We start from the raw sequence: 14,827 nt of genomic DNA on the forward strand, positions 1-14,827 counted from the left end.
TTTCTTCGTCTTCCTCCTTCGAATTTTTCAAATTAAATTGATTTTAAACATTTTTGAATATCATATCAAAAATTAATCGCTCCAGCGGGGATCGAACCCGCGTCTCCGACTGACCGTGTCGGCACTCTAGCCAATTAAGCTATAGAACGATGTACCCGCTAGATCGAAATTTTTGATATGATGATTTTTATTTTCGGTTTAAGCGAACCGTGGCGCCGTCTATAGTGAGTTCTTTACAGAGACCCGTAACTATTTAAAGTTTCATATTACAATGAAAATCTTTGAGCATGTAAATAAAAAGAACAAAAAAAATATAGTATTTCCATCAGCTTCTGTCGTACACTCCTCTTATAGATACTTATTGAGCAGCTGAAAAGGTCAATGTTTTACTTAATAAGTATTGATTATAAGAGTTGCACGATCGATGTATGAAAGAGTGTTTTTTGTAATTTCGTTTTACAAGAAGAGTAAAACAAGTTTCTCTGGCGCGAATATACGCGGGGGCAGCTAAATTTTGTATGTAATTAAGTTTTTATTTGTAAATTTATGTAAATTAAGCGTAAAAGTATACATACAGCATTTGTAAGAACTGAAATTGTCTACTAAATGACATTGTTCTCAACTGAAATATTACATGAAAAAGTTATATGAACTTAATTTCAAAGTCCTAACAAATTATTATAATTTATGTAAAAGAACGGTCGTCTTTTCGTCAGGTATTATTATTATTTTTTATTTTTGACGCCGCGTTGGCGCAGCGGTCACAGCCATGGTTTGTACATGTTGCGCTGGCGGTTGCGGGTTCGATCCCCGCACATGACAAACATTTGTATTGGCCATACAGGTATTTGCCGTGGTCTGGGTGTACAGTCCTTGTGGGTCTCCCAACCGTGACTCGGAGAGCACGTTAAACTGTCGGTCCCGGTTACTATCATGTACACCTGATAGCGATCGTTACTCATAGTAGGGAATATATCCGCCAACCCGATTGGAGCAGCGTGGTGGATTAAGCTCTGATCCTTCTCCTACATGGGGAAAGAGGCCTATGCCCAGTAGTGGAATATTACAGGCTGAAGCGTATTAACTAACTAACTCAACTGGCTCAGTGACCCGAAGTGAGTCTTGGCCTCCGAAACAAGATTTCTCCACTTTGCACGATCTTGCGTGATTTCCCGCCAATTATTGGCTTGGATCTCACTCAAGTCTGCTCCAACCATGTCCCTCCAGCGGTACCTGGGGCGACCCACTGGTCTACGTCCAGTTGGTCGACCCAGATACGCTCTCTTAACTGCACGATCCTCCCCCGTGCGTTCGACATGACCGAGCCACCACAACCGATGGGATTTGGTAACTCCAATGATGTTTGGTTCAGACACCAGGTTTGCAATTTCACCATTGGTTTTTATTCGCCAGCTGCCATCTTGTCGAAGCGTATTATTATTTTTTATTTAAAACGAAATAGGCTCCAAATTTCCCAATCCTATAGTCAAACATCGTGCATTGCGCTTATCCTGCAAGCTGTTTATTACGTAAGACTGCAGATCGACAGTCCTGTGACTGGCTAGTAAGCTAAGACGTGAAAACAACAGACTGATATATTAGGCACGTTTTTAAATATCAACTGAACCAGAGCTAATTATTTTTTTTAAAATTCACCCGATGTGACTAAAGTACAATAACGAAAATATAACATATCGATATCTCTGGGATCCCATCATCAGATCCTGGTTACCTTATCATGGTACCACCCTTGGGATATTTCCTTTCCAAGAAAAAAAGGATTATCAAAATCGGTAACGACGAAGTTATCCCTGAACATAGGTACATAAAAAATATATATACGGTCGAATCGAGTAACATCCCCCTTTTTTGAAGTCGGTAAAAAATCATAATTAATTACATTAAAAATAATAAACACAAATAAATCAAGAGACAATTAAGCTCTGATGTTTATGAAGCGTTATTTATCGTAAGTAATAAACGGGTCAACCACACCATCAGTTGATTAGTAAACTGTAGACGTATTTACGAGTTAAAAATATTGAAATTCCGAACTAAAAGTCTATGATATAAGGTCGAATGTTAATTTACTTTCAAGTACAGATACATATTTATTTGTTTTACATAATTATGTGTACTAGTAATTTAAAAAAAGAATGTTTAAATTAAGGCTTACGTTATTTGCAGTAGACGATCCTGAGCAGAACTTTGAGCAAAAAGTATTTAATAATAATGTTTGTTCGACTCAATTACATCGACAAGTAATACGACCTAGGACTTAAATTTTTTCATCATACTCAAACAAATTTAAAATTGACTTGACAAGCACTAGCTTTCAATTAAAAAAAGAATCATCGAATCGGTCAACTCAGTAATAATTGTGTTTGCTCGCAACGTAAGTAGAGGAAAAAAATTGACAAACGCACTAGTCATCACTACGATTTTCGAGGGTTTTCCTCGATTTCTTTGGGATTCCATCATCAGAGCCTGGTTTTCTTATGATGGTACCACACCTGGGATATGTCCTTTCCAACTAAAAAGAATTATCAAAATCGGTTCATAAACGACGAAGGTGTCCCCGAACATACATACATATATTATGGTCATACATACGGTCGAATTGAGTAGCCTCCTCCTTTTTTTTAAGTCGGTTAAAAAGTTATGAGGTAACACACATAAAAATACAATCTAATTAAGAATCTCCAATTTTTATGAAGTCCATTAAAAAAGTAATAAAAATGAATCAAATATAAAAATTAAGTAAGTAGTGTTTATTAATTGAACTTACATAATCAAAAACGTTTTTTATTATTTTTTTAAAAATCAACAATCAAAATAGCTTTATTCAAATAGGCATCAAAAGCACCTTTGAATCGTCATTTTACAAATTAAAATTTTAATTATTGTTAAAAGTGACGCTGCCGTCGATTCGGAATGTAGACCTAACTCAAGCTACCTACATTAAAAAAGAATGACAGCCACTTTTCCGATTTTATGTTATAAAAGAACACAATTTTCTAAGGCCGTTGTACAAATCTGTCCCAAACTGGCGGTAACAAAACAGTGTGGCGCTTAATTCTATTGCGCTATGGAAAAATCTCTGGCATTATGATCTTTATGTTCTGTGACATAAGAGCTACATGATCGAGGATAGTTTGCGACTGTAAGGAAATAGGGGAAGAACATAAAACAGATCTTTACACCCGCCCCGGACAAGATTCAATGGATATTGGAATTTGTTTGGCAATGATCACGAATCGTAGATGTGACACTTAATAACAATAATACAAAGTAGGTAGACGAAAAAATAATCATCACTCATTATTAGAGATAGCTCGAAAATAACTGATCAAATCTGAATCAAATTTGAATGGAACTACATAACATGTACCACGTTTCGTTTAAAAGAAGAATCATCAAAATAGGTCCAACAGGTAAAAAGCTATGAGGTAACACATACATGAGGTAATACAGTCGAATTAGGAATCTCCTCCTTTTTGAAGTCGCTTAACAAAAACAATTCACTTAGAAAAAAATATATACCTAAGCAATTTATCGACACATTACAATGTAAAGGCTACATGCAGACTGTAGAATAACCTTTCTCTTCGAGGTCTTACGACTATCGCTACTATACTTTTTGGTTTTAAAATGTAGTGTACAGTCAGTACAGATACCTGTTCCTTAAAAGTCAGAAACCATTTAATATCACGTAGTTCCGTCTAAGTTATATTTGTTTATTTATGTATTATTTTTATGTATATTTGCCAAAAATAAATATTTAGCTATATAAGCCGCTGTTACTTGTAACAAAAGCATTAAGTTGCTTACCGTCGGAACAGACGACCTTATGTGTATGTTATAAACTATATTAGTAATTTTGAAGATGAAGTAATGAACGAAGTCAAAATAACCAAAAATAACATGGTAAACTCTTTTTACATACAAGTCAATGACTTCGCTAAAATCAGAATATTATTTATAAGTGGCGGTGCCTAGAAACAGATAAGCGCGGTGAGCGAGGATTTTATGTATTTTATTAAAAAAAATCTATATCATTTGTTGGCAATCCTTTAAATAAGTCAATATTATCGTATCCCTTATCTGCTCCTGGTGAAATTAAAGACTAAAATTAATTGTTGGATAAGAATGTCATTTCTGCAGATTTTATTTTTTGACAGCAGTCACATGTTTATAGCTCAAGTCGCGTTTCGGGAGCGCAGAGAGAATGTATTACTTTGGAAGTTACGTTTTGAATCGTTTCCTGTCCATTTCAGATACTAGAAATCATCCATCCCGCTCACTTCAATTGTAATTTTTCAAGTTAGAGTGAGACAGAATTCTTTGAAAACTGTCAAAGTGGCTGTTTTGCGAGCGACATTTTTGTTATTTTCCACCCAGCTCAAAAGCCTTTGGCGATGTAATATCCCGAAACACATTGGCCAATAGTAAATATATGTATTTAATATTTTCTTTTATATAATATAGGATTTAGTTTTTATAAAGTTGCACAATGTATTTTATACTGATAAAGTGACCAGAGCTCCTGGGGAGGATTGGGGGTGGGGTTGGTAACGCGCTTGTGATGATACTGGTTTTGCAGGCGTCTGTAGACTACGGTAATCGCTTAACATCAAGTGAGCCGTACGTTTGTTTGTCGATCTAGTTTTATAAGAAAATAAACATCATTAAAACGTTTAGAGATATAGGCCTCCACAAATTCGCACCAAAATCGGCGTGAACTCGTGTGTTTCCCATAGTCACCACGCTGGGCAGGCGGTTTGGTGACCGCAGGGCTGGTTTGTCGCACCGAAGACACTACTGCCCGTCTTCGGCCTGTGTATTTCAAAGCCAGCAGTTGGGTGGCTATCCCGCCATCGGTCGCCTTTTTAAGTTCCAAGGTGGTAGTGGAACTATGTTATCCCTTAGTTGCCTCTTACGACACCCACGGGAAGAGAGGGGGTGGCTATATTCCTTTCTGCCGTAACCACACAGCGTTCGCGATCACTGCATACTCGCATTTTGTCTAAGAAGAGACAGAAATTTTAAAAGGCGTCAATATCAAAAAAAAAACTAAAATTTTTCCATTTAAGTAAGCACTTTTTACAATCACGTAATTTTATAAATCTGTAAAAAAATATGTTTAACATGAACAACAACCTATTCGGAATGTCGTTTCTGGAGTATAAAATCTGCAAAAGACTCCGCACTTAGTCTTTTACGAAAACTGTTAATATTCTAATATATAAAATTCTCGTGTCATGGTGTTAAACATTGAACTACTCCGAAACGGCTCGACCGATTTTAATAAAATTTTGTGGGCATATCGGGTAGGTCTGAGAATCGGCCAACATCTATTTTTCATACCCCTTAGTTATAAGGGGGGGGGGCGATTAAGCGGGTTAATAACATATATGGCAAAGAAACGTTTGCGGGGTCAGCTAATAGTCATATAAATAATTAATAATATCACTTTTGTCATCAATCAAAAATTACACTTATTTTCAATAAATTGATTATAATTAAAGTAAAACTACCATCGATAGGAATGTAGATTCCACAAAGAAACGACAAGAAACTCCGCAGTTACTCGACTGAAAACGTGTCTTCAATATAATATATTGAAATCATCATTTAAATATTCGTAAACTACATTTTAAACGCTATAGATAGTCTATCTGAACAAATTTTGAAAGCGTTATCGCTGTCATTAATCAACCGTCGCCCGCTTCCGATACAACTCGTTTGATTGATTCCCAGTGATTTGCATTCAACACGCCGTGTTATTTACTCGTATCATTACCATATATACTGCCTACAAATACGAATTCGCGAATAAGTAAATATTGAATCATTTCGTCCGGAGTGCAATGTTTATTTTAACAAAGTAACACGAGTGATATCAAAATCAAAATCAATTAACTTTATTGAAATACGATTTCAATCAATAGATAGTTTGATGTACAATAATGTGTGGATTGGTAAATCAATGTGTTTTATATACTAACTGTTGTGCTGGCGGTCGCGGGTTCGATATCCGCTCACGACAGACATTTGTGTTGGCCATATAGATGTTTGTCGCGGTCTGGGCGTTTGTGCTTGTGTATTGTGTGTGTTTCCGGACCCCCGATACAGGAGATAATCCTACTGGGGGCTGTTGCACTCAACAAGCGTTTATTTCTCTAAGGGGAACCTGGATTGATTAATTGTTCAACCTATAACATTCCACAGCTGGAAGTAGGGTTAAAGATCCTTAATCCTGCTGTGTTTTGGGTCACAACTAGGGACAAATCTATACCTAGAGCAGTGTTTTATTACTTTTTAGGGATGAGGGACCATTTGTTTAAATATATCTTTTTTGGGTAAAATTTGGAGTACTTTGTTGTAGTTTATTGATACTCGTTAGCGCAACGGTCACAGCACTGGTTTGTGGCTGTTGCGCTAGCGGTTGTGGGTTCAATCCCCGCACATGACAAACATTTGTATAGGCTATACAGGTTTTTGCGTGGTCTGGGTGTTTGTGCATTCCTTGTGGGTCTATCGTGCCACGGAGAACACGTTAAGCCGTCGGTCCCGGTTGTTATCATTTACAACTGATAGTGATCGTTACTCATTATTATAGCTCGTATACTCATTGGAGCAACGTGATTGATTAAGGCTTTGATCCTTCTCCTAAATGGGCAAAGCAGTGGAATATTACAGGCCGAAGCGTATTGATACTCTCTCACTGTGCATCTCTTCCAATCGACAAATTTGAGCGCTTCTCCTTTTCTAAATCACTCATTAATTATTCCTGGTTATGAATAGAGAGAGTAAAAGAGAGAAATAATGTAGAACAGTGCTATAAAACTTGACGCAAATAAAACCGGTCAGTTCGAAAAGTCACAAAAACATAACTTCATTAATGTAACGAAAAAGCATTTAAAATTATCAAACTTTCTGAACTCTTATACAATTCAATCTCGAATCAATTTCGTTTTTAAAAGTCCACGTCAACTTCGCCCTAAAGTTGCAAAGATGTTAATTACATGAAAATACAAAAAACAACCTTTAATTCAATCTCAATCTCAATATTATATTCTTGGAAATATATTTTTTTAACAAGGTTTTTACTTTCTTTAATTTATACGAATAGATTTGGAATTCAATGACAATAATATTAACTCTTGGACTAAAATGTTGGGCTGTTTAAGTAGTAATCAATATATTATTGAACAAGCACTATAATGTAGGTGTGTGTGCCGTTGTTTGCGGAAGCATGCTACAGCGTCCCCGCGACCCCGCCATATAGGCGTATCGGCGGAACACACGTGGTGGTTTTTATTAATAATAATAATAATAATAATTCTTTGACGGTTAGCAGGAAAGTGGACATAAGGTGCCAATCAAACCACCAATTGCAAATTCATGCGACGTTTCGATCCTTTATTGGACCATCATCAGGCATCTTTACATGTAGTAGTCAATAGACATCTCCTTATCAAAGTTCTTTCATTATGTAAGATTCTAAATCCAAATACATTATATATTATTTTTAAGTTATGTTTTAAGCTGTATTCTATGAATTTTGAAAATTTAAACTAAAACATTTGAATTTGATAGGTAACAATATGCACAATTTTAAGTTATTAAGTTTTTGGTTTTTACAATTTCAAGGCATCAAATTCTCCGAACTTGACTATTGAACTGCATCTCACATGTAGTAGAATTAATACCTCTTTTGTTATTATTAAATTACATCCTCTAATTAGTTTTTAAGTGTGACGTGTTTTCGGCCGTTAACAAAATTAAAATTAATGTAATTCCATGTCCATATCATCGCTCTGGTCAGCATTTACCCAATGCCCCGAGTACTTGAACTTTGTTACTATTTTAAGCGAAGTGCCACTTATTGTTACCGACGGTACTGTGGGATAACATTTATTACCTGCTTTAAATATAAGCATTTCGATCTTTTCGGGATTATACCTAAGGCCATGAGCCACTGCATACCTCTCACAGATCCCTAATAATTTTCTAAGGGCTTTGATTGAAGGGCTCAGCAGCACCATGTCGTCAGCGTAACTTATATTGTTAACAAATGTACCATCTATAGAGCATCCGACTTTGGTGCTGCTCAGCTCCTCAATCAGACGGTTCACATAAAAGCTAAAAAGCTTCGGCGAGGTCACTCCTCCCTGCCTCACCCCACATTCCAGCCTGTATGGCTCCGACAGCGAGCCCGCCCAACTAATAATGTTATTCTGGTTACCGTGCCAGTACTTCAATAGACGTATAAGGCCTTCAGGTAGTGTGGTCTCTGTCTTTAATTTATGCCACAGCTTATTGTAAGACACCAAATCAAAGGCCTTTGAAAGGTCCAGGAAACACGCATAAACTGGTGTGTTCTTGTTCGTATAGTATTGGACAGTATGTTTAAGACACAGCACTGCACTTTCAGTGGACAGTCCGGGTCTAAATCCGAACTGTGCGTCATGCAGATTTAGATGCGTATCCAATCGTCTACTGAGCATACTGTCCAGTATTTTTGCAATGATGGTGGCTAATGATATGGGTCTATAGTTACGTCTATCAAAGACATCCCCTGTACGGTTTTTCACAATAGGTACCACCAGGGTCCTCATCATTTCCCTAGGTAGGTGGTATGAGTGACACACGCAAGCAGTATAAAACAACGCCAGTACCTTAGACATATTATGCTCACCCGCATACTGTACATGTTCAATGCTTAGGGAGTCATGTCCAGGTGATTTACCGCGCTTTATGCTCTTTATAGCTGCTTTTACCTCTACCTCAGAAAATACCACCTGTTCAACTAACTTGGAATCATCTCCCAGATTCAATGAATATTCCTTCGATGGAACAAGTACAGATTCTACTTTAAACTAGTTTTTAAAGAGCTCTGCAATTTCAGAGGGCTCGCTAACACCGTTCACACTAACCGGAACTCGCGACCTGGGATTCAGTTTACTCGTTTGTTTCCAGAATTTCCCAAAGTCTTTATTACAATGATGTAAAGCTATCATGTCCATTTGTATCTGTTCTTTATTATCTAGGCACCATTTCAATCTTTCCTTAAAAACTTTTCTAGTATAGACCATGTTGTTATATATATCTCCCGTTTTAGGCCTACCATATAGAACCCAGTCCTGAAACCCACATCGCGCGTCCCGGTGTGCTAACCTAACGCGCTTGTTCCATCCTACAACATGTTTTTTTCTCTTATTCTTATTTTTACTACAGCTTCGACTAGATGCAATTTTTAATACATTAACAATATTACTATACAAACTATCAATAATAATCAATAACTCTATATGTTTTAACAAAATATCGCACTGCTCATGATATAATTTTATCTCTTCCAAATTTCTTTCCCCCCATATAGCATCATTTTTTTTCATTAGTATCATTACAAACAAACTCACTCCTAATTGTATTTAAATTACATTTAATTTGTAATGGGTAATGATCTGACCAGTAAACATCATAGAGTATCTTTTTTATTAGTAGGAGTCTGAATCCCCTCTGGTGCCCCGGGCCGTCCATGAGGAATTTCCCCACGCTGAAAAAAGGTGCGTGTGCCGTATTGGCGCTTACGCATAAGTGGTTTGCGGGTTTTATTCCCGCTCGGGATGGATATTTGTATTTATAAACATTTCTTTCCGCTTTAGACGTCTGTCCCTGTGGGTTCCACCACGCCCATCTCGGGGAACACGTTAAGCTGTCGGTCCCAATTTTTTTTTTATATATAATTAGGTCAACAAATTAGCGTACAGCTCACCTGATGGTAAGCGATTACCGTAGCTTATAGACGTCTGCAGCGCCCGGAGCATTGCAAGTGCGTTGGCGACCTTATCCTCAATTCTCCTAGGGAGCTCTGGTCACCTTACTCACCAACAGGAACACAACACTGCTTGAAAGCAGTATTATTTATGGTCGAGGTACTACCACCGTCAGGCTGCTCCATATTTTGAGCAGGAAATTTCCTGCGGCGCCCTACTACATAAATACCTAATAGCGTATGTTACTCATAGTAAGGAATATATTCATCAGTGAATCAGCGTATTGGATTAAGCTAAATCCTTCTACTACATGGATAAAGAGGACTTTGCCCAGTAGGATGCTACAGACTAAACCACCGTAATATGTCATTACACCCAGACTTGGGGTCTGACTCAAAGCACATGGAGTAGAAAGCAGTACCCAATAAGAAATTCAATGAAACTTATCTATATTGTTCATTGTAATTGTATATATAACTTGTCTTCATCATGATGTTTTAAGGAACAAAACAAAGTTCGACCGAAGTGTAACTTAATTATATATTAACTTAAGAAAACATTAATAATGATTGACTGGTAACAAGAGACAAGAACTTTTCCTCGAATACCTAACACTCATATAATTTATTCATAATTGTGTTTGCTCGCAAACGAAAAAAAAAACCGACTTCAATTACATCGACTAGTAATAGAACTACGCCTGTAATATCCCACTACTGAGCATAGGCCTCTTCCCCCATGTAGGAGAAGGATCAGAGCTTAATCCACCACGCTGCTCCAATGCGGGTTGACGGATATAATCCCTACTATGAGTAACGATCGCTATCAGGTGTACATGATAACAACCGAGACCGACGGCTTAACATGCTCTCCGAGGCACTGTGGGGTACACACAAATAATATAACATAGATAAAAAAATAATCAAGTAAAAATACATTATTAAAGATTACTCAAAAAGTACTTTGCAAACCAACTTAAATGGGCGTATATATATATATATATATATATATATATATATATATATATATATATATATGCTGATATATATATTGTTAGCATAATCCATAGATGAAGTAAAAAAAAGTAGATATTGCGCGGCCTTTGTTGTTAGTGAAGCCACAAAACTCGGCTCCTTCAAGTAAACACACGCTCTCACGCACACATATGCATCAAACTACGCTCATTTTCGTTAGTATCTCACGGGGCCTCGTACAGTAACTTTGCCTTCAAAATGCCGTTCTTATGTAATTAAATGGTGCAAAAACAATACCAAAGTGAACAAAAATTCTGAAGAAATATCGTTTCACACGTAAGTACATACAAAACTTTATATTTCTTGTTATTCCGAAATAATATTGAGGTTATTCGGAACTTATAATTTCGATGTCCCGAAATGACGTACCGAGGGAGTGTTACCAGTAATTTTTATTTCCATTAGCCCAAAATGCGGGTAAGTAAATTGTAGGCAATCATAGAAAAATAATTAAGTAGAAAGTGGACATCATTATTGTGTTTTTTTTTTATCGTGTGATTTTATGTTTTACCTAAATTGAAGTCAATATGAATTTTTAACTCGTTTTTGTCTGTTTAAATTTGTGAATTAACTACTCATATTTTACTACTAAATATCATGATTTTAGGTTTCCAACGAATATTTTAATAGGAGATAGATAGAATAGGTAGCTGCTGTGCGACTGAGCTGAAATGAACTACAACGACAGCCATCCTCATCTAGTGTGGTTTGTTCAAACCATTTTGATAAAGCTGACATGTACGGTACAAAACGTGGACTTCGCAGAGTACCATCACGTATATACTACTACTTACTACTAGGTATTTTAATGTTGAATTTTTTGTTCTAGGACCTACCGGATAAGTCTTAAATTAGTCGTTAACCAAGATTCAATTTTTGATACACCTAGAAAACATAAACTAAGAGAAAAGTTAAAAAAGCAGGAACTTTATTTAAAAAAAAATGTAAAAAAATTAAATCATTACAGCAAAGAGTTAGACGTCTTTAAAACAGGAACTTGCCCTTCAGAGGAATCATCAATTACTTAAAAACGCAATTTTCATTGACACGGATTTATATAATTCATTAAATCAAAACATGGCTACAATAGATTTATTTAACAATTTGAAGCAAAAAAGGAGTAAATATGTTTAAAACTATAAACAGATTTTTATTTTCGCATACCCATTTTACCTATATTAAATTAATTGTGTTTAATCCCATTTAATAAAATTTTCAGGGACTTTTTTTAAAAAGTGTCAACACTTCACTCACTCACACATATTTAAAAAAGTGGCTTCACTTTTTTGTTCTAAGTGCGTTATCTATTCTTTTTACTTGATCTATGGCATAATCTCGATTATTTTAATACGTTTCGTGACGTCGTGCAACAGTGTTAATAAAAATAGTTCCCTACCCGCTAATACGTTTTGTAACGTCATGCAACAACGTCTATAAAAGCAGTCCCTACCCGTTCAGAGGGCTCTTTTGCTTCTCGGATTTCGGAACGATAGGTCGTTGTTTCATGACGAGTGCGTTGATCATTTTTATATTCAAAGTAACGGTTGTTTGCTTGGTTAATTTAAATTGTAATTCTCGGTCATTATTTTCGATTAAGTTGTTAAGGTGGTTAAGGTTAATTTTTGTGATAATTGTTATATTTGTAAAAATGAGTAATAAATAGAAGTTAAGTGTTCGGTTGTCTGTCTTTTTTTTTTTAATAAATAAGTTTGTTTCTCCTAAAAATATATATATATGTCTGTGTGTGTGTGTGTGTATGTTAAAAACTGCTTACAATTACACCAATAAAAAAATTGAATAAAAAAATACGCATACCATCAAATAAATAAAAAATCAGAAGACCAACTTCTAAGAATGAACCCATCAGTAATTACTATATCTCAAATAAATTCTTAATTAATTATCGACGACCACTTCCGAATGTCTGTCGGCATCACAAAGGCATTAATTACTCGTAATATCTCCCAAAGATAATATCGAATCGGAACAAAGCGTTGAAGATATTCTCGACGATCATTCCCAGTATTAATTCTTTTCAACTTTAGTATTCCACTCAAAGCTCTAATTAGCCGTCTTTGTCTCAAATGAGGATATTTTAGTTCGAGTCAAACAGGTCGCAGCAATTTTTCTTCTTTTCTTCTAATTTCGTTTTCATTTTATTGCTTTGAATTATACTTTATATTGAAATTATATTTTAATTACAAGTTATGTGATGGTGCTTCTACTGAATTAAGTGTACATAAAGAAGAAAAAAAAAGGAGTGTGCTTTAGACCACACGACTGAAGTAAAACTTTTTATCTTCACTGAATCATATATCCCTATCAACTTCCGTTCGCCTCGCCCGGTTACACTTTTCGTAACGCTCTCGTTACGGATTTTTTTATTAAATTCATAAATTGAATGATACATTATAAAAAATGTTTGTGTGTAACAATTTGAAAGGCGTACAATGTTCATTCTTACTGCATTGAACACGGCATTCACCAGCTTACTCTCCAAGTCAAGCGTGCGTAGAGAAGATTTGCTTCAAAAAGAAAGAAAGCGAGAAGAAAGAAGAACAGAATCCTACCACGCTTATCCTCTGTCTATTACCGGACACTTTTTTCCCAAAGTATAGCAATTATTCCACAATATCAGATCAAACTAACGAACCTGTCACTCTCGATATCACATTAATTCAAACTAGCTGGCCCCGCGGTTTCATCCGCGTTGATTTGAAGGAAAAAAGCCTAAAATTGAATAAAAAATTTACCGACCGTCAGTCATATTGACGTTGTTTCAAAATTAAAGCTGTCATGTATATAATTTTATTAATTAATTTACAAAAACAAAATAAATAATAATTTTTTTAGTTGTTAATGCCGGTAGAGCAAGCTATTTATATAATTTATTGTGAGGTTTTTTTTTTCTAAAAAAGGAGACAAACATCTTAACCTATTAATTTATTATTATTAATATTATTAAAATTTTAAATGAAAGAAAAACAAAAAATTATTATAATAAATAACCTTTTTTTAAATTTTTCAATTTGACTACTGACTTTGACAATCAACAAAAGAATATGCGTGTATAATATGCGTGTGTGTGTCAAATACATGGCAAATGTGTGTAATGTTTTTTTTTTTAATGATTTCATATATTTTTATGCCTAACCAAAAAATTTTTAGCATTCTACACAGCTTCTCTATATAAACTATCATCATCATCATTACAGCTTATCACAGTCCACTGCTGGACATAGACCTCCACAAGTTTACCCCAAAAATGGCGTGAACTCATGACTGTGTTTTGCCCATAGTCACCACGCTGGGTAGGCGGGTTGGTGACCGGTATATAAACTATAAGTACGAAATTTCATACTGCTCCGTCCGCGCAATTTTTGTAAAAAGGAGTACAAAGTTTTTGCTTTACGTATTAATATATAGATGACATTTGTAATAATAGCTAAATATTTTATTTAATCTTATACTATTAAACGAGCAATTTTTGTATATAGAATCTGAATCTCGTAAACGGCTCCAACGATTTTCATAAAATTTAGTATATAAGGGGTTTCGGGGGAGATAAATCTATCTAGCCAGGATTCATTTTTAGAAAATGTCGTTTTATCCCTGTTTTTAGGGACTGAAAAAATATCGTTAGAATACGAAGGTAAATTTCGCATTTGTCAATTTAGTTGCAATAGCTCGGTGGGAAATCGGCCGGTCGGGATCAACTGAGAATATCATGGTTCAAATCCCCATTTCCCTGATCAATTATTTTTTCTTTTTTTTTTATTGCACTCGTTATTTTTTATTTAAATAGGCAGTTCTTATTTTTTAGTATTATGTCGGTAAAATCGAAAAACATTATTCATATTTTATCATTATTATTTTTTAAGTATTTTTTATTTTTGATTTTTTATATTTATTTATATTTTTTATTATTGTCGGTAAAAAAATATTATTCATATTTTATAAAAATGTAATTCGTATTTAAATATGATATTAAAAAAAACACGATTTGTT

At 35.2% G+C, this 14,827-nt stretch overlaps 1 protein-coding gene across 1 annotated transcript in view; it reads right to left on the reverse strand.

The window, feature by feature from the left end:
* The window catches only part of LOC123665138 (hexose transporter HXT8-like), a 51,755-nt gene extending 42,654 nt beyond the window's left edge, over positions 1–9,101 (reverse strand). Inside the window, exons 1-2 of the mRNA XM_045599484.1 lie at positions 8,943–9,101; positions 7,928–8,885 (exon numbers count right to left, since the gene is read on the reverse strand). Coding sequence (XP_045455440.1) covers positions 7,928–8,885; positions 8,943–9,101 — 1,117 coding nt within the window. The remainder of the gene's footprint in view (positions 1–7,927; positions 8,886–8,942) is intronic.
* Between the last annotated feature and the right edge of the window lie 5,726 nt (positions 9,102–14,827).

Source organism: Melitaea cinxia, chromosome 23, assembly GCF_905220565.1.
Source record: "Melitaea cinxia chromosome 23, ilMelCinx1.1, whole genome shotgun sequence".
Lineage (NCBI taxonomy): Eukaryota > Metazoa > Arthropoda > Insecta > Lepidoptera > Nymphalidae > Melitaea > Melitaea cinxia.